At 38.0% G+C, this 26,542-nt stretch overlaps 2 protein-coding genes across 2 annotated transcripts in view; one reads left to right on the forward strand and one right to left on the reverse strand.

Moving 5' to 3' along the window:
• Positions 1–1,520: 1,520 nt before the first annotated feature.
• Positions 1,521–5,648, forward strand: LOC144641130 (uncharacterized). Its single transcript, XM_078500177.1, has 5 exons — positions 1,521–1,544; positions 2,147–2,211; positions 3,134–3,497; positions 4,444–4,510; positions 5,477–5,648. Exons 2-4 carry the CDS (start codon positions 2,185–2,187, stop codon positions 4,500–4,502), a joined length of 450 nt encoding a protein of 149 aa, XP_078356303.1. The 5' UTR covers positions 1,521–1,544; positions 2,147–2,184; the 3' UTR covers positions 4,503–4,510; positions 5,477–5,648.
• Positions 5,649–7,828: 2,180 nt separating this feature from the next.
• LOC144641133 (glutamate--cysteine ligase catalytic subunit-like) overlaps positions 7,829–26,542 on the reverse strand; it is a 33,920-nt gene continuing 15,206 nt past the window's right edge. Inside the window, exons 6-19 of the mRNA XM_078500181.1 lie at positions 25,800–25,868; positions 23,302–23,415; positions 17,914–17,972; positions 17,681–17,817; positions 16,898–16,972; positions 16,528–16,644; positions 15,807–15,945; positions 14,732–14,847; positions 13,633–13,725; positions 12,286–12,390; positions 10,594–10,675; positions 10,016–10,095; positions 9,435–9,555; positions 7,829–8,561 (exon numbers count right to left, since the gene is read on the reverse strand). Coding sequence (XP_078356307.1) covers positions 8,308–8,561; positions 9,435–9,555; positions 10,016–10,095; positions 10,594–10,675; positions 12,286–12,390; positions 13,633–13,725; positions 14,732–14,847; positions 15,807–15,945; positions 16,528–16,644; positions 16,898–16,972; positions 17,681–17,817; positions 17,914–17,972; positions 23,302–23,415; positions 25,800–25,868 — 1,561 coding nt within the window. The 3' untranslated portion in view covers positions 7,829–8,307. The remainder of the gene's footprint in view (positions 8,562–9,434; positions 9,556–10,015; positions 10,096–10,593; positions 10,676–12,285; positions 12,391–13,632; positions 13,726–14,731; positions 14,848–15,806; positions 15,946–16,527; positions 16,645–16,897; positions 16,973–17,680; positions 17,818–17,913; positions 17,973–23,301; positions 23,416–25,799; positions 25,869–26,542) is intronic.

Here is a 26,542-nt window from a genome sequence, read left to right on the forward strand (position 1 = left end):
CCTGCCAAACGTCATGCTGAGCTCTTTGACGTCACGCATACATTACGTGAACTTGTCTCAGAAGGACAGGAAATATAAGCATTTTTTGTTTGTTGTTCTCATAATGGAAGTGGGTAAAGCCACTCTCCACGCAGAGTGACGTTTCGGTGAACTGGTTCCAAGCGCGGATACTTGATTTAAAACTAGGGAATATGGCTCTTATTACATACGCTGTCTTTAAATGTCATGACAAAGGAAAACTACTCCCTAATTCTTAAATAAGCTAAACATATTGCATTTACTCTGCCAATAAAGAATGAAATTGAGTGAATTAAATGCTAAAAAACCTTGTCAAATGTAATTACAATTATCTCGAAAACATGCAATCGTGATTTCCTTAAGAGGCGAATGAATTACTGAGGTCGGATCGGTGAGCGGTATATATCAAAGTACTTGAAATACTTACAAATCGGCTTTAGAATTTTTCACATCTAGATGAATAAACAAGTCTATGATCACCCTCGACAGATCTTTGACATTTGATACCTTTAGGGTTTTCCATTTGTTTGTTAAAAGCTTTACAACGGTCTACTTGTTGATGCTTAAAGGTTCAGTTTACTGCTGGGCCGTGACAACATTGGTATTTACAATTTTTTCACGTTCGTCAGACAGTTGGAATTGCACCCGTTCCTCTCAGCCACCAAAGAAAAATTCACAAATATTTTGTCAGCTGGTATTTCTAGTTAAGGCAGGGAAAATAATCTATTCAGTCATCGAAGTTATTATGATTTCACATCACTTAAGCCCTTCAGCCCTTCAGCCCTTCAGCCCTTCAGCCCTTCAGCCCTTCAGTCCTTCAGCCTTTCAGCCCTTCAGCCCTTCAGCCCTTCAGCCCTTCAGCCCTTCAGCCCTTCAGCCCTTCAGCCCTTCAGCCCTTCAGCCCTTCAGCCGCAAGTGCCGAGATTTTAACTAAAACATCCGATGTGCGCCATGAATAAAGAAACATGCATGTTTTTGGTACTGGAGATGTCTTTTCATCACATGAATTTATTTTTTTTCTAAACGACACTAATAAAAATCATTTTACTAATAAATCTGAATAAAACCAAAATATATCTTTAGTTAGCTTGAGACGTAAAGGGCACCTGAAGGCTGATAAAACACGAGCTTTTAGCTTTTATCGCTTGAGGGTTTCGTCTCTCAAGAGTCTGACGTGACGATGGGGGAATGTAGTTATAATCACGGTCACCGTGCAGGATAATGTATTTCAATGTATTTTTCCGTCAATCTCATTCCGTTTCGTTCTTCAAGGTGCAATTTAAATATCTTAAAATGTAAGTATAACTAACTACACGTTTCACAGACAGATCTAGACCAAAAAAAAATATTTTTTTAAGTTAGCCTTAAGACATAAAAGGGTGTACCATGCAAGCTTTTAGCTTTTATTCTTTGAATATTTTATGTGCCTAGAGGTGCCAGTGGCGAAATATGCCAATAAATATCGACAAGGCAATGCATTTATATTCATTCTTTCCGTTGATCTCGTCGGATCCGTTCTAAAGAAGGTTAGTATTTAATTTTTTCCATATAGTCTATCTTTGTTTCTGACGTAAAAAACTCATAGATATGATTTCGAGTGAGGAGTTTGACAGACTAACACAGTTCTTATTTATTTACTGTAAAATAAGGCAAACTTATTTATTCATCGAAAACTCGACTTTGCGAGAAATTAAGGTAGGGAATTCGAACGTAGAACATTTATCCAAGTACACGAAGACACTTTGTTCAATATTGTTTTAAAACAGTAATGCGGGGATTTTAGTCACAGGAGAGAACATTGTAAAGGTTAAGGTGTTGGAGCTAAGACATTGATATAAAAGTTTCGATAATATCGACGAGGCATCCACGAAAATGTAACAAATAACCTCATGGAGAAAGGAAGCGTTTTTCCGTTTCATTTATTAAATACTTCTAAAAAGTCTTACAGCGATTCCTTCAATTCTATTTTTACGTGATATTGGCGATATCAATTTGGCAATCAAGACTTATTTTTTTTTACTTTTTGTATCTAGTTTTTTTTTTTTTTTGCTCTATTGGTTCTTTGATATCATAAGAGTCTTATGTTCCTGTTTGAATATATTGCACACATCCCTACTCTTACTTACAGTGTTTTCACGAGAAACAAGTACAACCCGACGTTTTAAAATGACTTTGAACGTCCCACTTTTCAAGGTAAGTAAGTTTGTCATGTACCGTTATACCTGGATTTGTTGATCTTCTGTCACTTTTGTTTTTAAACTGTATAAGTGTAATTTGTAAATTAAGATATTAAGGGCTAAATTAATTTCTGACTCACACGTCAAGTGATCTCACAAGCTGTCAATCGAGCATGCAATTTTTGCACTGAGTTTCCCTATTTTGCCGGTGAGGTTTTCTTTGTCTTTTGTTACGGCAAAAAATCAACCGAATTTTTCCATAATCTTCACCCTGATTAAAATATCGCCAAAAATATCCAAACCTTTCCGATGAAACCACTCACCTGTGGCTTGTGGGCTCAATTAAGTTTTGAACATTTCATCACGTCATAACTTTGGTCTTTAAAAGTTTAGAGCACAGAAAAATGTAGTCGATATTTAAACGAACTTTCCAACAGATGAAGGGGAGTAAGTAAGTTGGTCATCTGTCCATAGCATTTTGTGGGTACGCGTCCCACCGAAGGATGTTTTTTTCTTGCTGTGCGTCTTCCTCTATTTACTTACTATTAATTAAGTTCAGATAATAGACTTTGCAAAACACAAAATGGTACCACATTTTCAAGTTGATATTTTTAAAAAAGCTCCATTGAAAGTAATGTTTCAATACACAGCGATGAAGTTATTTGTTTTTAACATAATTCAGATTGAAATTAAAGGGTTTTTTCCAATAATTAAGCATGTGTTGTTCGATTATCACACATCCGTTTAATCTTCAACGAGTTGCTTCGCGTGTTAATTTGGTAAATTGTCTCAGACTTCGCTTAACAGTTACAATCACAGAAAATTAAAAAAAAAAAACGTTCGGTCTAAAAAGATCTCAGAAGGTCCCCATTCTTTAAAGATTGCTTGATTTCGCTTTTTACTGCTATTCTGATTCTCCTTGCCGTTGCTCCTTACAGTTCGTCTGGCTTCTGTGCGGCTTACTCGCAGTCATTCAACCCGCTTTGAGCATAAAGTGCTACCGGCAACTTTGTGATGGCACAGATTGTTATGGAAGAGATGAAACAGTGGAATGCGAATCAGACGCCGACAGGTGCGCTATAATGACCTACAAAACAGACTACGACACCAACAATGTCAATAGGAACTGTGCAAGATCGTCCACTGATTGTGACCAAAGCCCTTGTGACCACTTGGGAACTGTTATGGCCGAATGGGATCTGAGTTTTTCAGACTGTCATAACACTTGTTGTGAAGGCGATGGTTGCAATGCTCCATCTAACGACGAGGCGAAATTCTTCAAAAACCACCACCACGTGGCAGGTAAGAAGATAGGATGGATGATAGCTGGATATTTTGCAATGTCAGTGGTCGAGAGAAATTTTTACGTTATGTCCGTCTAAATTTACAATCAGCTGAATGTTAAAGCGATTTTCACTTGATAGCGAGAAAAATTGATCTTACCGTCTATTGGCTTTGCTAGAAAGAAAATATGATGTACTAATCGTTGCACAAGAGAAAAATGTAAATTTAAAAACTCACACAGCAAAGTGTAAAGAAAGATTTGGACACTTTCTATCGATATAAGTTTTCACGAAAAGAAAAGTCCAATCTGGTAGTTATTTTCTATATTCTAACTGTGTCATGGCATTTTTGTGCGTACTTCAATCCTCTATCGAGATGAAGATTTTTTTTCATGACAACCGCTCAATGCTCGATATTTATTTAATTTTAGTTTTTAAACCCGCAATTACTTAAGTGGAAGAGCGCAACCTTTAGGCCCTCTCCAAGGCAAACCAATTGGCAATCACTCATTCGAACTTACAACAGGACCAACAGTAATCACCAACTAATTGCCACCCAAATTCCACTAAGATCGTCAAATCCCATACCCACGACAGAGAGTAAAATACAATAAAAATACCTGATGATAGGCGAAAATATCTTCATGGTTAAACAAATTATCGTAACTAGTGCTATCTAACCTTATGGGAGTATGTCGAACAATTTGCATGTTGCATTGTTAGCGGAGTTGAAAAGGGTGATTTTAAATGTCGAATTTATTTCAATCCTAATATATAATAGTAAAATAAGTCGGCATTCTTCGTCACGTAAATAAAAGCAGAATCCAAACAAAACACAAACTTTTGGAAAGTGGTAAAGGAAAATACAATGGATTGCGATTGTTTGTCGGTCTTTTTTATTTATAAGTTTTTATTGTTTTTGTTGTTGTTGTTCATTGGATTGTTATTAATTAATTAATGTTAAGGTAATAAGGTGAAAAGTAGGAAAGCGAAGTTGGCCAAGCTGTTATCCAGTCACATCTAAAATAACAGGTGCGTATAACAAACAGGAATGTTGGTTTGTTGATCATGAAGCCAAGTTATGACATCTACCTTAACCCTATTCAGTCCGGGCTTTTTTGGACCTTCTCTGACCGGGGGGAAGGGGAGGGGGGCGCTTCGGAGGCCCCCCCCCCCTTATGTAACTTCCAGAATATTTAAGCAATCACAATAAAACTTATAGGATGCATTGTATGTCCAAACATCTATCTTTTGGTATACGTCACGTGGGATGATAAAGTCACATCACGTGAAAATTACATTATGATGTCAAAACAGTCGCCATCTTGGATTTCAAAATTTTTCCAAAATGCCAGAAAACCACCCAAATTTACTTCAAAGTACACAAAAACAATAAAACTGTGCTTAAAAACCGTAGAAAGGTAAAAAAATTAATTGCATTTAAGTCAATTTTCATTAATATAAACACGAAAATTACAAATTTGGGAAAACATGCCTATCAAACTGCCGTTGCCATGGTAATGTCAAGTTCCTGACACAACATCTTATCCTACCAAATTATTCCCAGATAAATTTTAGATAAACTCACAAAGTTTGGCAGGGTTTGGTTAAATCTTGAGAAAGTTATAAGCGTTCAAATTCAGCGTGGGCCTCAAAAGCCCCCCCTCCCCGGTCTGAATAAAACACTCTGTTGCCGTACCAAATCGAAGCAAGTATTGCAAGTACTCAGTATGTGCGTTTTGATCACACCCCTCCCCCACCCTGTGACTCCCTTTCTTAGCCTAAAATAAGAAAAAAAAAGTAAACTAGCCCTATTACCGATATTGTATTTCAGTTAATAAATAAACGATTAATAATGATGATAATAATGACGATGACGAAGAGAGTGATAATGATGATGACGATGACGTTGATAATTTATACTTAATTTTATAGATTTTAATCCAAAACTATTCAATTTAATCGAGTAACATTTCATTTGTTTTCAATTTCTTTAAGGTCTCATATGCTAGATTGATCTGGACAGAGCCGGAGAACACAAAAGCTAAATATTATACGTAGATGACTCAAAGTCTTAGTTTGAAAGTAACTGATGTCTCCAAAACAAACGTCTATAATGGATTTATCCATGGATAAATGTGACTTAATACGATGAAGTGAATTACAATAAACAGGCTATAATAAGTACTGGTATGTTTTGAGTTGCTAATTGGTAAGCCTTATTTTTCTCAATATTTCTATTTGTTCTTTTTACTCTTAAGTTTCCATTTTCCCTCCTTTAATACATTTCCCCATCATCCTCTCCTGTCCTTAACGGTCTCCGTAGACGTGCAGTCAAGACGCAGGGAAATGTCGCAGCGACGTGAAGCAGCGACAAAATTATGTGTTGTTCACACTGAGAGGACATGTAGCAGGGACGTGTAGCGCAGACATGTAGCAGCTACAAAATCACAGTGTGTACACATGCAAGAAAATGTAGCGGGGACATGTCGCAGCGACATGTCCCCTTGTGTGTGCTGATATTTTTGGCGCGTACAAAACGAATTCTTGCAACATTTTGTCCCTGCAACATGGTGCACGCAGTCCATCGAGTTTAAATCCGTTCAACATGTCGCAGGGACAAAACTGCCGCAAAAATCGTCCCTGCTATATTGTCACCTCCGTGTGAACAACACATAATTTTTTCGCTGTTACATGTTGCTGCAAAATGTCCCTGCGACATGTCCTCACGTGTGCGGAGACCTTAAGTAAACCGTGCGTTGGCATTTATGTCTGCATTTTTTTTCTGGCATTCCTTGAAAAGCAAAAAGAAAAGGGCTTCCCTTAAAGAAAATGTCAACCGACATTGCAATGCAACTCCAAAAAGCACAGAGTGCAAGAGCTAGATTAAAGTAACCGTCGTCCCCAATTCCCCAATCATCATCAACAAATCTCTTCGTTCCAGTAGGCGCATAAGGCCGTCACGCTTTCTGACCAACACTCCATCTTCCGTGCCACCGCTTTGGCTACTTCCCAGCTTGCTCTTTGCTACCTGCCCTGCCCGTGTTGTTTCTGCCATGGTCCTCACATTCCAGCAACCGATGGTCGTCTGTTGCTTGGGGGATACCATGGGGCCCATCGGCCTTTGGGCTTCCCACTGTCTTTGACCCAAGAGCATCGCATCATCGCAGCCCCAGCAGTGTCACCCCCAGCTAGTGTTGTATCATTGTCCACGTTTCGAGTTTCTGTAACAATTCTGTTTTTATGGCGTAGGGTTGTTAACCCTACGCCCAACCACCAACCTGGAGGACCCGGGGTTCACTCTTTGTCTGGTCTCTACCCTTCGACCTGTTCGGCATGGGTGGCCCTACCAGGAGTACAAGACTCCAGCCGACATAGCTCATGGGATCATTGACACACACAAACCGCTCCACCAAGATAAGGTGGTGACCCCATTCGGAGCATCTTTATGACAAATCGACGTAATGAAACGCAAATAGAAATCACATGATCATTAAGTCATATTTAACAATTATCCTGCGAAATTGCGAAATAATCGGCCATATATTGGGAATTGGGACTTTTTGTTAGATAAGCTCCAAAGGTCACTTTCAGTCTTCCGTTGAGCGCCGAAATTCACATGTGGTTTATCTCTGACTAATACGTGACGGCTTGTGGATATTGTCGCCATCTGTACGCGTTTTATTTTTTATTTTACTGGAATACTAATTATAGCATTTATAAAATGCACTACGAGAGTTTTAGAATTAGGTGTTTAAAGCCCATTTGCAGTTTAGTTTAGAATTAAATTTAACAAAAAAAAAAAAAAAAAAAAAACGTAACCCAACATCTCCCATCGTCGGAACGGCCAACAAGATGAAACGTGATGGAATTTTTTTAAGTGTATGGACAATCGACGGCAAGGTATTAACAAAAACTTCGGCCGATGGTACCCCCTATCAATATAATCTGCCTTCACCTTGGATAACTTTCAATCATAACTTGTGTTTACAGTTTTTGAACTATTTATATTAATTAACCACTGATCATACTCGTTGTTCAGTCTAGTGAAGTTAATATGTTCAATATCAAGGTACCTAATAACAGGGCAAAATGAATGTATGGGATTTGTTTTAGGATTTTCATACTGAACATGTGGCTATACCTGAAGCGACCGCGCGCGGTGAGAATCGAAGTGAGAATCCGATTCCGCTTTTCTTTATAAGAACGTGATCGTGATCCCAGTCGATGTAATAGCAATAAAGAAACGATGCTACTAATAAGTTTAAGTATTTTTTCACCATTTTATTAATACAGCCATGATGTATATTTAACGTGCAAAAGAGCAAACAAAATAAACCAAACCCAAAATGAAGAAAAATAATAGGTGCCAAAAAGCACTTAATATCCATTAAAAAGTGAGTGTCCTGAGGTTAAAATTAATTCATTGCCGTATGATACAATTCTTTTCTAAAAAAAACGCCAAGTGCAAAAAGATGCCTATATAACACGAAGAAAATGTATCAAAACCAAATTACAAATATTTGCAGCTAACAACCGTCTGACCTCACCAAGAGATTTAAATAAATCATGTTAGTCTCTCCCACCAGAGTTTTTTTGTTTTTTTCGTTTTCAAAGTTTTTCTACTATTTTTCCTATTAAATGTAAATCACTTTCACGGTGGTGGTAATAATGTCCCTGTGCCTCCGAGCGTTAGGAAGCTTGTCGATCGTTGTGGCTTTGCTACTGAAATCGGAGCTCTTTTCTTGTGCTTGCTGTTTAGCTTAGAGTTTAATTTAACACAAAAAGCAAAAAGAAAATATAAGAAAAAGAAAAAAAAAACAGCAACACTAAGCCTGGTAAAGTAGGCTCATTCCCATTATCATCCCCCTTTCTGTCTTCTGGAAGTTCTTCAGCAGAATATCACTTGTTTTCGACATGGGTTTTCCGAAAAGTTTTGGAGCCCCCATTTCTCCTCGACCAATACGATCAAAAGTATTCATCAGATCATAACATATCGTTTCTCCAACAACCGAATCTTTTTTGTAGTCCGGATGTGCCTCCACGAATACGCGAATCCACTGCGCTGTTGTAAGCAGTTCACCTAATGCACATACGAAAAAGGTGCGAGTTACGTATTATCACTATCTATTGATGTAGTCAATGGTGTTTTCTTAACACACAACAACCCTGTTTCTAAGGGCCTGTTTACATGATTTCGGAATGACTTTCATTCCGGAACGAAACTCGTTCCGGAATGAAATTCATTCTGCATTAACATGACAGAGTCGACCGGTTCAACCAAAGGCATTTTCACGTGCACGATTTCCGCGCGAGATCAAAACAAGGTGGCGCATGTTTCGCGCGAGATCAAAACAAGATGGCGCATGTTTCGCGCAAACATGTTTTTGTGCCGTATCTGCAGTTTTGACGAGTAATTTGACCATTCATTGGGCTAAACAGAAAATGCTATTACGTTTTTTCGCTCTGAATTCGAACTGTGGACTCCGTATGCGGTTCAACAAGTTGCGAGTTCATCTCAGAACGCAATTCGTTCTATGTTTACATGATACCAGAATGAAATGTCATCCCAGAACGAAACTTTCATTCCGGAATGAAAACCGGAATGAACTCATTCCGGAATGACTTGACTTTCGTCTCGGTATCATGTAGACAGATACAGAGAAATGTATGGGGATGGAATGAACTCGTTCCGGAATGAAAGTCATTCCGGAATCATGTAAACAGGCCCTTATTATCGATTCATTGTTAGTAAATTAAACCAGATTTCAAATGCATCAATTTTGAATAGATCAACAGGCCATGTCACTCGTTTCTTTCACTTATTGCCCTTCACCTCAAAGTCTTTTAGTTACGATTATATTTTTATGAGGGCCACAAGTTTATCAGTTTGATTACTGTCAGGTGTCACCCTCGTTAAATAAAGTCATACTTACTTACTTACTTACTTACTCACCGGATGCCCTCCTCGAGATTAGTTCCAAGTACTGGGAAATGGTGCAGAGTGTTTCAATGTCAATGTCAACGTTGCCTAGGTAACTTTGGATCAGCGGTATCAGGCCGGGAAATTCACCATCCTAAAATAATAATAAACGATAGGTCGAATGCCACAGAAAATACACGATAGACCAGAAAAAAACAAAAAACAAAAACAAAAACAAAACAAAACAAAAATGAAAAAGTAAAATTTTGATGGATGCAATATCACTTCACTATTGTCATTTTTGAAAAAAAAAACTATGGCTGTTGACCTTAACATAAGAGTCCTTCATTTAATAACGTAGAAACTTCCCAAATATAATAATTAAATCATAAAGGTTGGTCATGATACGGACAAAGCAACTAAAGCAGGCTCCCCAAAAGATAAGATAAAACAAAAATAATTCCTTTCCATATTTGTTTTTAGTTAAGTATTTTAAATAAATTTAGTATTATTAATAGATTTTAGGTATTTTATTTGGTGTCCCTAATTAGCCCATGCACAAGGGCTGAAAACATAGACACTGAAATAAAGTTTTTACTTACTTACTTACTCACCTTTCCGTTAATAATCGTGTCTATTGACATTAGCTTAAACTCGTCGTCACAGTCTGAGTAGGAATCAGTCACAATAAAGGCTTGGGATGAAAAGAAAAGTGTACATAGCATATACACAACAATGAACAGATGCAATCGGCATTTTAATTTATATTTGCAATTCAAAAAGGAAAAACAAAGAAACAAAACCAAAAAAACGTCACATCACTTCTAGTGAATTCTTGTCAATAATGAGCCACTGAAGAGATTGTATTTTACAATAAGTGACAAAAGTGTTGACACATTATCATATTAGACCCTTTCGCCCCATTTTTCCAACCCCCTCCTCCTACTACCAATGTTGTAGTTGTTTTTGGGATCCCTTTACTACAATCAGACAACATTGAATGGGGAGAGGGGCCATTTTAGCAGAGTGTGATAAAAATTAATGACAAGTAATTAATTTGTCAGAAAAAACTGCAAAGCAAGGTCAATGTGTCAACTACTTTTGCCTAAGATTATAGATATGCCCCTTCCCCGTTTAAGTTGAAATGTTGAATTTCAGCTACAATACAATTAACCTGGGAACATCAACTCACATTTCTTTAAATTCTTTCTAAAATAAAACTTTTCCTTGCGGACAGCATCTCTCTTCTGAGCATTGACCATATTGGCATCCACCTATAGTACGTTGCAATTGACGTAAGCAGCCATGTACGTAAGAAGCCATGTATTTTCAAGAAAAAAAGAACAAACTGCTACAAAATTACTTATTAAAAGTTACGCTTATTACATTTAGCGAAAAAAAAGTACTATGATGTACAAGTACAGATATTCTTCGAAATATAACATCTATACAACACGTAGCGAGACCATAAATTGAAGATGACGTGTTCAGCCTTCCAATTATAAAACCCCAAGAATAGACAGGATGAGCGTCTCGGGGGTCCAAGAGTATTCTCCCTCGGGAAATTTTGAAAAATCAAGTTGCTTAAATTCACATTTCCTGCATCCTGAGAAACATTTTAACCCTCACTCCCCAATAAGGCGGACATTTGTGGCCCGTGGCTGGGCTCGGACGCACCCGTCGTACCCCCCTCCCCAACACCCCCCCCCCCCCCCCTTTCTACGGCCTTGTGTTTAATTATCTCACATTGAATTGGGTTAATTTACTAGTTTTATCGCGCGGACGTCCTGCCAATCATTGGCCGTGATGGCAGCACATACGTTTTACCTTCTGATATTTTTTTGAGTTTTACTGTGCAAAACGAGTCAATGAATGTTTAAATATCTTTTATAGTAATTGGACACTTCGAACACAATTAGTAAGAGAACAAGGTCGAAACAAAATGTATTAAAATTATTGTGAATTTGAATAACATTTTTTCGTGAAAATCGTCTTAGTTTTCAATTAATATGCTTAATAGATAATGCCGCTTGTTATTAACAAAGTTGAACACACTAATTACCCCTAAGCTCTTTCAACACACTAATTTCCCTTTAGCTCTAATGATGCTGGCGAAAGAGTTACCGCACGCGCCATTATCGATCAATCGATTCCAGCCTGCCTTTAAAAAAAAATCGTGTTCTTAATCTTGAAGGCTTCCCCTGTGGTGCATTTATGGCATGACCAATGAAATTTGGTCGTGTAATTTGTACGGTACAACATTACTGACACTTGCCTTCCCTAGCTCACCACCAGGAACCTTGATGAATCCTTAGTTAACCCTCGGACGTAATCGTCATTTTTAACATTTTTCTTGATTTTTTCTAGTTTTTTAAAACAGAAGTGCAAGATTTGTTTATTTTTACAATCCATAAGCATTCTAGCTTGATTTTGCATCAATTTCCGTTATTTTGTGACTTTGTAAAAAAATGTTGAAATCCAAGATGGCGGATCCAAGATGGCGGCTCTTATGACGTCACGTGACATGATATGACGTCACAGCCAATTAAAACTATGTCATCTTGTAGAGTAAGCTAAGGGCTTTCTTCTCAGAGCAAAATAGTTTTGCTACGCCTTAATATAACGAAAACTCCGGGGAGGGGTTCCATCAACCCCCCCTTGTACGATGATGGGGGTATGAGTTTGCTTGTACGTCCGAGGGTTCAACCAGTACCGTACAAAATAGCGTCTTAAATGTTGTGTATCATCTAAGAACAAGTATTAGAGTAATTTTAAAACTATTTTATCAGCGACCAAAGGAAAAGCTGCCAAGGTCATTTCGATGACCAAAAAAGAAGACAAACCGCTCTGTCACTCACTCTCGCTCTATACTTTTTTTTTTCACCTTGGATAAAGGAATAAGTAGGTTGATGTCCAACGATAAAATGACTCTTGAAAGGAGAACGATGAATGTCACATAAGCTGCATTCTCGAAGTCCGTCAGTTGTACCTTGGGAAAAAAAGAAAAAGAAACATGATATCATTGAACAATTTAGATCTGTTTTAACTCTTTTGTGTAAGTAGAGTTTCTTAAAAATTGATTTAGGTTCTGATGTTCAAAAACGCAATTTAAAATAAAGGACCTTTCAGCCCGATAGATATCTCCGGCCACTTTACATGTTTAAAATTCTAGTCAAGTAAAAGTAAACGATAATAACGAACGACGTTTCGGAGTCGTCATGACACCATTTTCAAGTTCAAAAATGAAAAGAATAAACTGTCAGAAAAACTTCGCTTAAGATTAACATAATAAAATATGCAATGTCACGCAAATAGTTTGGCTCGGATTGAGTCTGATTGGACATTTAGAGATGGTGACAATTCTCTGATAACTAGCATTTCATGCACTAAACAATCAAACTTATTCTTGCACTTCTTGATGACATGAAACTGTTTGTCAAGGTCTTTTGAAACAATACAGTGTTTGTCTCTATAATGCTTGCCAATAGATGATGTTTTGTTCTTGTGCTCGTCCACACGTTGATGTAAATGCCTCAGTGTATATCCTACATAACTTGCATCACACAAGTCGCATTGAAATCTATATACAACACACTGCTTGTTTACAATAGGTGTTTTTTTTCTTTTGTACTTTAAGCTTTTGTTCGATTTTGTTGCTAACAAAAACTGGTTGAATGACTGTGCGCGTTTTATGGCTTAGGTCGTTGAGTTGTTTCCGTACAAAATCTGCAGAATCCTGATCTTTGAAGGGTAGTACTATTCGAACTGTTGGACTCTCACCAGTGGCTGGTATTGGTTGTCGATCTTCGGTCTTTGAACTAACAAAACAACGGACGGTGGTATTCATTTTTGAGCTTGAAAATGGTGTCATGACGACTCCGAAACGTCGTTGCCTGTGTTTATCAAAACCATTGCTTATAAAATTCTAGTGCAGTTGATTTTGCGCCAGACTTCAATTTTCAATACTTATAGTCTTATTAATAACATCGCGTGCACAAGTTAATCATCTTAATGAACGTCAGTACTTAAGCCCAGTTGGCGTGCTGCCTACATAAGCTACTATGAATAGCCTTTATCAGTTGACAAAAGCAGTGGTCGTCAGTAGCCACTTTCTAAACATAAAAAAAATTAAAAAGAGCTTGATTTAAACCAGCTGGAAGTGGAAGCCAGAAATTAAAAAAAAAGTATTGTGAGTTCAAATATCTTAGCGTTAGCAAGGGCAGTGACTTACATCAGTGGACCTGAACTCCACCCTCCATCCGATGGACGAATTGAGAGGAGGAGGTTTGAAGCGCATGGTCTGCCAGTTACTGGACTGGATGTTCTGATAAATAAAACAAGGAAAGTGCGTTCCAATAGCATGAGCTGCAATAGGGTCATCGTTTTTACTTTATTTGTCTCATTAGCATAAGCGCTTCACTTTCCTATTGAGCTATCACAATATCAATTCTGATTATTCAAAGTGCCATGGTGTTACAGTGGAACCCCGATATAACAATCTTCGATATAACGATATTCCCGATATAACGATGGAAATTTAGCGCACCGAACGTGAAATCTTCCCCGATATAACGATATTTTCAGTTTACAGTCACAATTAAAGCAAAATATTGAATTTACTACAATAACATAATAGTAAAGGGGGTTATCTCTAACGTTTCTGACAATAGCTTTGCAAGTCTTTTGTACGATGATATACGACAATATATAATTAATGACACTGTATTTTAAGCCTCTTCATCCAGTAAAAAAGTATATGTTTGGTTCACCCCGATATAACGATATTTTCGTTTATTTTACGGCGATATCGTTATATCGGGAACTTCGATATAACGATTCCTCGATATAACGATATAAATTTACTGCTCCCTTGGCATATCGTTATATCGGGGTTCCACTGTATTGACTTTCTCTGATGTATTTAAAACTTTTTTTGTGACGCAGGTTTGAAAACTCGATATTTTACAGAAAATGTATGGGGTCATTAACTCTTTCGTCACACTGAAATTTTGCTGTTATTAAACGCCTAATCAGATCTCTTTGAATATTGCACACATAGAGCTGAAAACTTTCGCCGATAATTAAGTTTCACATGAATCACTTTGTATATAGCATGATGCCTTCTCTACACAAAGTCGTATACTAATGAGGCAAAATGTAGACAGTGACGACAGCAAAGATCGCCCTCTTAGGGGGCGAAAAGAGGTTCTTGATCTTTGCTATTGTTTGGCCCAATAAAGGTTATGATTTTGATGTTCGTGAAGTAAATGTTCTGATTTGAAAACAAAGGTGGCTTGACAGCTTAACCACATTACTGCTCTTTAGTTTACCTCAAAGTGAGTCGAGTTCTGCTCATCGTCTTCATAAATGTCCTCACGGAACAACGAAGTCACAGGGTCTCGGATGAACAAATGAGCGAAATGGCGAGCTAACTGTTCGTCCATGCCTGATATTAAAAAAAAAACATAGAAACTGAGAAACACGCGTTTATGGATTCGAAATATAAGGACAAAACAGAAAAACACGATTTTGAATTTAGTCTTACCGCAACGTTTTTAAAACATTTAATATAATTCATCTCTGAATGTTTTACTTAGCATCAGAAGCCCCTAAACAATGGAGTGTGTAACTAACAAAAGAGGCAACCTATGTCTTGGCTGAGTTATATTCAGATTAGACACGGAGGTAGACTTTGTGCCCTATCAAGGGGCACAAATAATTAGTTAAGTGCCCTATTAAAATAAAAACGCAGTACACTTAAAAGTAACATAATTTATTCCCAAATTCAACAAGAATGTCACACATGAACAATGCAGTCATTCAAAGAAATTTTCCAATTAAAAATAGGCATTTCCATCAAAAAAAATATATTTGAATTGGACATGGTTTTTTATCTTTACCATATACAGGGTTGTCGAATGGTGTATGCAAGACTTTGCGAGACGACGAGGATGTCGTTAGGTTTTCTGTGTGTCCAATACTTTCTTAGCCTTGAAAAAGAAATTGCAACTCCGACGAGGCCTCCTAAGAATTCGAGACGACTGAAATATGGTAAAAAATTTGCGAGAGTCGCATTTTTTGCAGGACCACTTGCCATCCCTTATAGAATGGAGGGCGCGCTCACCGTTTCACATACTTGAACGGATTGTTTGGTTTTAAGATGCCATTTTTTTTTTTCAAATAACCGGGCGTTTATTAAAGCTGTTAGAATTTAGGTACCCTATCTAAGGATCACAGCGGAAACAAAATGCCAAAAGGAACAAATATGATACCCTATTTAAGGACTGAGAACCTTAAAAAACCATACCCTATCCCGCAGCACATACCTATATAGGCCATTTATGGGCGTATCCCCCCCCCCCCCCCCGGGACTACAGTACACGTTTTTTGAGAGATATGACTTACCAGCATCCATAAGCTGCTTACAGATTTCCTTATCGTAAACCAAGTCAATGTCGTTGTACATATTTCCCTCAGGCGACAAATATGTACTGATTGAATCATATCGTGACTTTGGAATGACAAATCTATTTTCCTTCAAAGGCTGCAAAAGCAAACAAACAAAACAGAAAAGAAGTGATTTTTGCCTTTTTTTAATTGTACATCATATATACACAGTACGCATATATCCTGCCATAGCAATTACAAGCTTTAACTTAAAAGCCTTTGGATGTCAGTTTTATCTTCGTTTCGTTTTTTGTAATTATTTTCCAAATTTATTCGCTGCGATTTTGTCATATTCGGTATATTCTCCCTGACTTCCATTGTGAAATTCCAGTTTTATTAAAAAGTGACCTTTACCAGAGGGCAAACTTTCCAAATGCTTCTCCAAATGCCTCAAACTAGAGGTAGTGAAAAATGCTGCTTGTGGGAAAATGGCAAATGTGGTACCAAGCAAAATTTGACTCCTGATTGACATTCGCCTTCTAATTTATTTTGCTTTTTTTTACGGGTTATCGGGAAAGTTGAACGCGGAAACGTTATAAAAAGTAAGTAAGCCTCATTTGCTCACTTGTGATCATGACTTGATTTAACATTTTGCAACTGATTCCCTACATTGGCGTAATTAGGCAGTATGTCAAAATAGATCACCGTTCAGAACAATATTTGCTTCTTTTTTACTCGCCTCAAGCCCTCTCTCCTCAGGAGTTCGATCATCCATTGCCGCAGATATCACACTCCAACGGCAATCCGTATCTGCCAGGTATCCACGAATTATGGGAGTGCCTGCAGACAGAGCCATCTTTACAAAACAAAACACATAAAATAAGCATAGAAATATACTATCTTTGGAATAAAAAAAGTTCTTAAGAGCACATTAAAATTATAATCATAATTAAAATAATAATTATAATTATAATAACTATAATTAATAATAATTATAATAACTATAATTATAATTATATTAATTGTAATTCTAATCATTATCATTGTCATTATTAAAATATTATTCTTATGATAATTATTAATTTATTTTTTATCTAACGTGTACTCACAACGATAGGACTGATTGCTGCCAGTTGATCGTACAAAAACCTTGCTTCGCTGATATTGCAAGCCTGAAAAGTCGCCTTAAATTTTTAAAAAACAAAAAAGAGTGCATTTGTAATATTTTTACAATATTATATAGCTTAGAGCGTTTTATAGAGAATACCAACTAAACTATTCTTGTTTTGTATTCCCAGATTTTGTCAACTGGTCCATCGTGTTAGGACCAATACTTAATACTGATTGTTATGCGGCTATAGTGGAATTCAGAGTTAAGCTATTAAGAAAAATTAGGTGGTTATATCATTGTTCTATGGGTTAAAAAACAGCATATATATTTGCTCTCGAATGTTTACTAAGGCTAACATTTTTTTTTTCGTGGACAAACATTAGTGTATAGGCCTTCAACAGAGACACCCTGTTGTTTTAATTAACATTTATTCTTTAAAATCGAAGTGAATATACCGATTTTTTTAAAGAATAATTCTTTACGTAAACACACACGAAGTGATCTCAACAACAAGCGATATCAAAGTATTCAGAAGGAGACCATTTAAAGTTGATTTAATTGACCTCAAAATTTATGCGTGGAAAACGTACATACAAGTATGCAGCACTAACCGGCATGCGCGAAACAGTTTACAGAATCTTCAAACATGGCAAATCTAGTTAATCTTCGATAAAATCATGTATTTTCTTTTTCTTTTTTCTTCTTAAGATAATGTGCACCAGCCGTACATTACTAGCCTGCGCCGGGGTTTCGTTCGTCTGCAACGCAGGCTATACATTACCTGAAGGCAGCTCATTCCCAACCCACAACCGACGCTGTCCATATAGATGTGATCTGGCAAGGCAGCCTTGACACTTTCTTCATCAACATCAGTGAATGTTTCGATGAATGGGGATGGAGTGTTCACATCCTTGAAAACTGTCATTAATAAACAAATCAAAATCAACAAATCTCCACAAGACATCTACATAAAAAACTTGAATGTATTACATGGACGTACACGTCGTAACTTACTTGGAACATTGATGACAACTTTGGAGCCCCTTCGCTCTTTTATATTTCTGGTCATGGAGCTAAATAAAGACAAATGATTTTTCTTCTCTAAAAATTAGATCATTTGCCACAATAATATAGTAAGATGTACGCTGCTAGTGAATAAATTAATGTTATTTTTCGGCCAAAAGCAACAATGATTCCTTGAAAAATATACTTTTATTTGCGTTAGAGGCGGATAACGTTTCATACGCGAACAACAGTTCGACTTAAGCACCCAAACTCACGCTGATCACACTAGACATATTATCGTTATTTATTTATTTATTTATTTATTTATTTTGATAGCACAATTAAAAACCCATTGGCTCGGTAACTCTGTTTGTTCAAAGATTTTCTGTTTTTGTCTCGTAGAATGGGTTGGAATGAAATTCTAACGAGGCCCTGTTAGGAGTTTTTGGGTTAAGGGATAACAGGAAAAATAATTTTAGGGATAACGGATAACGGGAAAAATAGTCTAGGGATAAGAGATAACAGGATTAGCTTAAGGGATAATTGAAAACGAGCTCTTTGAGGTCCGGGCTCTGTTTTTATCACACTCGACTTGTGCTTTTTACACTTTTCCTGCTTTTTTTAGTTCAAGCATCACTTTGCACCAAGAGCACCGCTTTTGTCCCGGATGGCCTGGGGTGAGTGACCACACGCAGTGTGTCTGTTCCCAGGTGCGCTTTTTATTCTCACCATCATGCCATCATGAAGTTACAGCATGCAGTTACAAACAGGGTGATGAATGGCTTTGTCAAACACGGTACACCAACCCGCCTTGAATAGTTGGATTCCAATTCCAATTCTCAGGCTCATATTACAGGAAAACTCATTCCAGTTTTTTGGTAAAAATTACCTACAAACACACGGAACTTCCATGGGCACTAAAATAGCGGTCGCTTTTGCCAATATATATTTATGGGCTGAGTTGAAACAGACATTCTTTGAGGCAAAGCGCAATCAAACCTGGAAACGATATATCGATGACATTTGCTTCCTCTGGAACACCAACAGACACCAACACCAACTCAGTTCATTGAACAAGCAAATAATCATCATAGCATCCGAAAATTATTTTCACGGCTGAAATTTCCGATACAGAAACTACTTTCCTGGACACCAGCGTTTACAAAGGCAAAAGACTCATATACAAATCAGTGTTGGACATACGCACCCATTACAAGCCCACTGAAACATTTCAGTAAACTTATTACTCCTTGTGTCACCCACCAAGAGTTAAGGAAGGTTTCATCAAAGGGGAGGCCTTAAGAGTGCTTTGACCAAATTCCTCTAAGGAATGTTGTCATAACAAGTGTACTGGACGAGGACCCACCTTGTGTAGGGGTAAGGCGGCTATGCAATATTCCACCTGTCTGATTAGCCAAATGAACAAAATGTATTGGCCTAAAAATTCAAGTTGAGACCTTCATATTCGGTGTGCATGAACCTTGTATTGCTGGAGAAATGACACAAGGAGGTTTCAATCTTATTCTTAGTTTCTACTTCTGATAAAGTGGGGGTTATGCAAACAAGACACCATCTTTTAAGGTGGGAAAGGTAGGGTACATGCAGAGACCACCTGTCTGTTTGCAATCAATCAATCAATTTATTAATGTCATGCGCGGGATGAGGTTGCCCTCTGTATCCGAGCCAGAGGCTCGTGTTAAAAGCGCATGACAAAAGTGGTGGGTCCTGTTTGAGTACAATAGTTTTGACCTTTTCCCTCAAACAAAATTTGAGGAAAAAATCAAGCACTTCCAGTCACATCTTATCAAGAGAGGTTACTCAGAAAACCTAGTCTTAAGAACTCTCGCCGGGAGTTAATTTTGAAAGCAGAAAGCAGGCCCTACAACTAAGTACCTTAAAACAAATAAAAAATATTGCCTTTTTGTAACGCTATACCACCCAGCAGTACCAAACTTGTAGCAAGAAAATATTCAAAGAATGGTTAATACCGTTGCGCAAGCCGTGAGAAGTGCAGGACTGTCAAGTTATATTTATCACAGTTATAATAGTTAAAGGTAAACATAAATAAGATATTTATTGCATCTAATGAGACATTTATGCAAGATTTCACTTTTATTTACGGTGAAAACTCCACCATAGACTTTTAGGGATAACACTGTTGATACTTTTAGGGATAAGGGATAACCGTGCTCCGAATTAAAGGGATAAGGGATAACTGAACCCCCCCTAACAGGGCCTCTCTAACATCAGGTAAGTGGTAATTTCCCTATTGGGTAAGATCTTTGATAGACTTTCATCTTTAAGGCTTGACCCACGCATGCGACTCAAAGCAAGCGCAAACACAAATACAGGCGAAAATACCAGAGAGATCAATGGCGAATTAACTATTCTTATAACTGGCTTGCGCTTCCATTCGCTCGTTTTCCACTAATGAACATTGCAGACGCAGGCCAGCTAAGCGTGATTTGTCCGCCATCTTGGAAAAGACCCCGACTGCGCCGCGATTCTTACGTTCTTTGCGTTTTCATTATACGTGTGAGAGTCGCTTGAATTTTTGATTGTAATTGCTTATGCCTTTGCGTCGCACGTGTCACGCCACAGGCAACCCAAGCTCACGTTTGGAGCGGTCGGTAGGTATAAACAAACTGGTGTTGCATAACACTAGACCGTTGAGAATATTATAAGGCTTTGTATGGGATTTGGGTCGATGTTGCCGTATTTATGTTTAAAATACTGTAAATATACAAAATAAACTTACTTTTGCCATTTGCTGTGTCCTCTTGCCTGTTTTGCGTATAGAAGTGGTGTTTTAGTCGATTTTTCTCTTTCCTGTTCCTTCCTTCTTAAGACGGAGTCAAGGCAGAACACTGGCATAGCGATCGATCCGCCATCGAGCGGCGATTTTTAGCCCGAAAATCGGTCCCAACGGCGTTTTTTCATTTCTCACGTAAAGGTCGTTAGCTTTCCTCCTCCCACGAATCCACAGCTTTAGAAAATCTCAATGCATACCCTTTGAAATAAACCGATTTGCACGACTAATCCATAGGTTTCGGAGGTCTGCAATACCTGTGTAATTCAAAGTCGACACGACCGTTTCAAACTCGGCTTAGCGGCCTGGCCTGGTGTCAAATCCACACACGTCCTCGGGAGGGAAGGTAAAAATTACTTAGCCGCAATCCTTAGTAATTTTTACCTTTTTTCCCGTGGACGTGTGTGGATTTGACACCAGGCCAGGCCGCTAAGCCGAGTTTGAAACGGTCGTGTCGACTTTGAATTACACAGGTATTGCAGACCTCCGAAACCTATGGATTAGTCGTGCAAATCGGTTTATTTCAAAGGGTATGCATTGAGATTTTCCAAAGCTATGGATTCGTGGGAGGAGGAGAGCTAACGACCTTTACGTGAGAAATGAAAAGACGCCGTTGGGACCAATTTTCGGGCTAAAAATCGCCGCTCGATGGCGGATCGATCGCTATGCCAGTGTTCTGCCTTGACTCCGTTTTAAGAAGGAATGAACAGGAAAGAGAAAAATCGACTAAAACACCACTTCTAAACGCAAAACAGGCAAGAGGACACAGCAAATGGCAGAAGTAAGTTTATTTTGTATATTTACAGTATTTTAAGCATAAATACGGCAAAATTGACCCAAATCTCATACAAAGCCTTATAAAAATTCTCAACGGTCTAGTGTTATGCAACCACAAGTTTGTTTATACCTACCGACCGCTCCAAACGTGAGCTTGGGCTGCCTGTGGTCACGCAGGCTAAAAAAGTGACTTCGACAAGTTTTGACAGCGTTCATGTTTATTTGCTTATATTTTTAGCACCCCACTTCCGTAACCTTATTCAGACCAGGCTTTTTTAGACCTTCTTAAAAAAAGCTTTTCATGTAACTTTGAAACCCTTAATCTTGTGGTTACCTCAAAAATACCACCACTGACATGACAGCTAGAAATATTTGAGCCATCGAAAACTTCTGTAATGGCAGCTTGACAAAGAAAATTCTATAAAAATCTATAAGAATATTTTGCAATGGGACAAGTTTTCTGTGTGCCAGGGGAAACAGATCTTTGGTCCAGTTTCATGACACATTTTCTGGCGTGTGATAAAATGTTTTGTACAAGATTAAACGACAACCTGGACAGCAACTCTTTTTTAGGCCAAAGTTAAAAATCAATTTCCAGTAGTGGAACTTGATTTTGTAAAGTGACACGTGCTGTTGAGGTAGCTATACTAAGCTTTGTTTTTATTTTATGTATCCTTCCTGATCTTCATTTGCTGTCCGACCGCGTGTTCTCACGTTCGTTTTTCCCAGGTCTGACGAATCTCTGTTTACAACAATTTGCCTAAGTTGTTATCCACAATTATTTTCCCTTTTACTTCCTATTATATTTCTTTTCGTGCTTCATGCAAAATGGACGGTTGATCTACAAGAGATCTTTGATATTTGTTTTGGCATCACGCTGTTATTAAAGGCATAATCTGATTATCCAACTATTTTTATACAGCTTTTTTCAGACACAAGACTCTGTGTTTGCGGTACGTGTTTTTGTATCGTCTAGTAAAGACTTCATTTTATTAGGGAAACAATCGAATCTCTTAGCATTGTTGAGTCGCAGCGAAAGAAGACGTCTACGGGTCGTTAGTTTATACAAAGAACGAATAAGACGAGAATTACAGAGCAAAATGGCCTGCAGGTAGATTTTATCACTCACCTTGGATTTCGGATCTTTAATATTAATGTTCAACTCAAACCAGTATTATATAAACTTATGTGATGCATTGTTTCTAAATTGGGCGTAAAAATGCAAATGCAGTCATAAAATAGAGAAAAATGTTGACCAATACACCAAAAGTGTAAATTTAGGGACGGAACATTACTTTTTTGGAGGGGGGGGGGGGGGGGATGAAAAATATTGAAAAAAAATGTTTGCAGGGCATGGAAAGACAAAATAAATTGTTTGCAAACACGATATGTATAACAAAAAATAGTAAGAATTTCGAAAAAAAATGTTTGCAGAGGTGCATAAACTAAAAAAAAAGTTTGCAGAAGAAAATTTTTCATCCCACCCTTCAAGAAAATAATGTTCCGTCCCTTAGCATACCACAGCTATCACAAAATGGTTGTCAGAGTTGGTGGGCACGTGGCATTAGTGTCAAAATGCTACCAGAACAACAAATAGGAAAAGTCGCCAAGTTTTGTGGTTGTAGCTTTTATCCTTTTGAAGTTACAATCTTCAAAATAAGGGTGGGCCTCAAAAGCCCCCACCCCCCCCCCCCCTTCCAACCACTCCTCTTGCCTCAATAGATTAAAGTACTATTGTTTTACTTATTCAATTGCTCTTTTTTAGATAAATATTTCTCTTACAAATACTTGACAAATTTTGCAGTGCCCACCTGAATCGTGAATGTTCTTGGTAAACAGCCTGGTCAGGGAAAAATAAGGAACACGATAATCCTTCTTTTGGGGTCGGGCAGACATTTGGATAAGTAAAATTTGGGCATCCAAGTCTGAAATGAAAGACGTTTTTTAGTAAAGGATCCACGTAGCAGGCAGTATTTATCGGTATGATGATAGAACAACGGATTGTCCTCGTTATGTCACATTTATCACTCCAGGAGAATGTCCACTTTTGGAAATGTGGAAAACAATAGCGTGACGTAACAACATGGCGGTTGTCAATTCTTCCCGAGTGGATTCCACTAGAATTTTATATTTGCCTTTTTTCAAGTTTTCCCGTGGTGCGTTTCCTGCCAGATGGTAACACAACACAAAGAAAGCATTGAAGAAGCGTTAGCGTGACAATTGTGTAAAATCACGGCGGATTGTGCGCTGAGGTTAGAATTTACTTTCGATGCGTATGTTTGTTTTGGTTGCCTTTTGGGTCGTTTCTTCAGCTTTAATTCAGTGTATCTCCTGTGAAAATTTTTTCGGAGCCTTGAAAAAATTCAGGGATGTTCTGCAGTTATTCAAGTTGCTCTGTGCGAAATCCAATTTGAGTGGATGGGCCGCGATTTGTGCTGGAAGCCATCGTCTACGCAAAGTGAGACTGCTTACAACTAATCTGTTTGTGGATAATTGACGTCAAAGAACAAAATATATCCAGGATCGCCACAGATTATCTACTGGACGTGTTTAAAGACACAACAAGGTCAACAAGGACAACAGGATGCGAGCTTTGTTTTCTTTCTGGTTTCTTTGGACGGAAGGTCGACGCGCGGCTGAAAAGCGCAAAAGCACATTGAAATGTATTAAAAGGAAGGGTATCTGGCAAAAGAAACCAAGCATGGACTCGCCTGAAGCGAAGGAAATTATTTTCTCGATTAGATTCAATTTCTTGATAACCTGGAGTTAGAAAAACATGGAAGGAATGAGAACCCTGGCGAGCTGCGTGATTGCGCCATGCCAGGGAAGGCGAAGGAGACTTCAGTGAAAGTATGTTCGCTCATTTCAGTGTAGTCAACTTAATTCTAACCAGCTAGAAGTTCTTACGGTTTTGTTGTTATGTTTATAAGGAGCTCCAAATGCCATGATGTTTTCAATTGATTAAGCTTGCCTTCGAGTTGAGGTCATCGGTCTGTTTGATTTCCTGGCCAGCTATTTTGCGAAGCAGAGTTGACACCTTTTGACGCCTATTTGTTGGTGAAATATATGTTAGAAAGTTTTGTTGTGACTCATTTTTATTGTAAGATAAAACTCAGTACAGCTCACTTTATGTGTTCACTACAAGACCAACAGATTATGAGGTGCCGCGAAGGATTTTTCTTTTCTAATATTTTTATTTTGTTGCCAAGCCAGGCTGTTTGATTTGCAGCAATGTAATGCCACTGTAATGTGTCGCTTACTTCGACGCGTGTTCTATTTTCTTGACTCAGTTGCGCCAAATATTCATATGGCTTCTAGGAAGCTATTTACTTTTTCGTTTAATTCGTAGAAAACAAGTAATAAGTTTAACGGCTTATGCAAACCTTCGACTATCAATTTGTTAGACCGGTCAGTTCTGGCACGATACCAACTGTAAATGTTTTCATGTCAGTTTGCGACATCGTATTTAATTTTTGAATTCGAGACGCCGCCAAGCTAATGCCCGGGATAATTGTGAGAGTATCTTATCTGAAAATTGGAGTTCGTAGCTCCTGTTAATTTACCAAACCAAGTGCTTAGTGTGTCACTGATATGTACATCGCGCTCGACGGAAAACGTTCGTTTCCGCTTAACTCACCCTCGGCCAAAAGAGATCAACGGCATATTTTTTTTTCTTTCTACAAGCAAAGTTAGGCCCAGGATGCTTAAATCCTTGCATAATTTGGCGTAAACTGCGCGAGTATCTTATTTTAAAAGCGGAGTTCATCGCTCAGTTCTTTTAATTTACCAAAACCAAGTGCTTAGTGTTATGGGCATAGCGCGCGACAGAAAAGGATTTAAAATGCAAGCGCTCGTCTCCGCTTTACTTATTCCTGTCCAAGAAAGGTCAATGCATATTTTCTTTTTTCTGTAAGCTGTGAATTTTCGCTTAGTTAATAGAACGAAGCTTGTTTCATTCGAATTCGAGTTCTGTACACTTCGATCGACAGAGCCAACAGAAATATTTTATGTCAACAAGCCTCGCATCATGTGACTCCAAATTCGAGCAATGATTGGATAACTGTTTGTTTTGTTCTGCGGATCAAAACATTTCCAAAAGTGGACATTCGTCTGAACTGTTTATTGGCCTGCACCAACCACACTATTTCGCAACTTTTCCTTTTTTTGCGATAACATTGTCGTACAAGAATCTTACCTAGCTAACAGAAGTAAAATGCTAACAAAACATGACTAGTAATAGCAACAAAGTACGAATGAAACAATTGTTATTAAGCACGCTCATTAACACAGACTTATTTTAATTAATAACCTGGGAAATGCTACGATAGTCTGAACAGTTTCTCCTGGCGCTGTCAGATTTTTTTGAATTTCTTCACGTCTGTTAATCAAATGACAATAAACATATGTTATAAATTAATGGCAGCTAATAAGTGCAGATATTGAGATATTGACGTACAAGCTAATTAGTTTAAATCACTCAGATATATAACGCCGAAGGGACGTACATGGGCCAAAGGGCCGCACGGAGCCCCATGATAATATAAATAGACGCATCATGCTAGCACAGAAATTGGAAAACCATGCATTTGATATTCCATGGTCATCATGGGTAGCGGTATGGGTCGCGGGCGCGTGTGCTTTACGTCCGACGTCTCGCAACACGATACTCCACAATTACGTTAACATATGTCAGCTTTCATTTTTGATATTTTGATATCCATGTTATGATCAATTGACAGCTGTCAAAACAAGGTACTTGCTGACCTGTATTTTCAATTTAGCGCCGACCAGTTGATGGTTTTCCATTGGGTCGCGGCTTCAATACAGTAAATTCAGATTTAAATGAAAGACTGTTGGGCTGCATGCCTCGTGTCACTTTTTGGAGCTTTATTTAAAAAAAAAATAACATTTTCGCGTATACCGTATGCGGTGCACGTGCCAAATTTTGGATGTCAGATTCGCACATGCGGTCTACGATTCTGTATACCAAAATTATGTTGCGTGATGTAATTGTTATTAAAAGCATACAGTAAATCACTGCTCGACAATTTT

This window comes from Oculina patagonica, unplaced genomic scaffold (assembly GCF_052425735.1).
Source record: "Oculina patagonica isolate OP01 unplaced genomic scaffold, crgOcupat unplaced7, whole genome shotgun sequence".
Taxonomy (NCBI): domain Eukaryota; kingdom Metazoa; phylum Cnidaria; class Anthozoa; order Scleractinia; family Oculinidae; genus Oculina; species Oculina patagonica.

Excerpts from the sequence above, each read along its gene's own strand:
- LOC144641130 (XM_078500177.1), top strand. The coding sequence starts at position 2,185 with ATGACTTTGAACGTCCCACTTTTCAAG. Across the intron at positions 2,212-3,133 it reads TGAACGTCCCACTTTTCAAG|TTCGTCTGGCTTCTGTGCGG; the intron begins GTAAGTAAGTTT and ends TGCTCCTTACAG. Across the intron at positions 3,498-4,443 it reads AAACCACCACCACGTGGCAG|GTAATAAGGTGAAAAGTAGG; the intron begins GTAAGAAGATAG and ends ATTAATGTTAAG.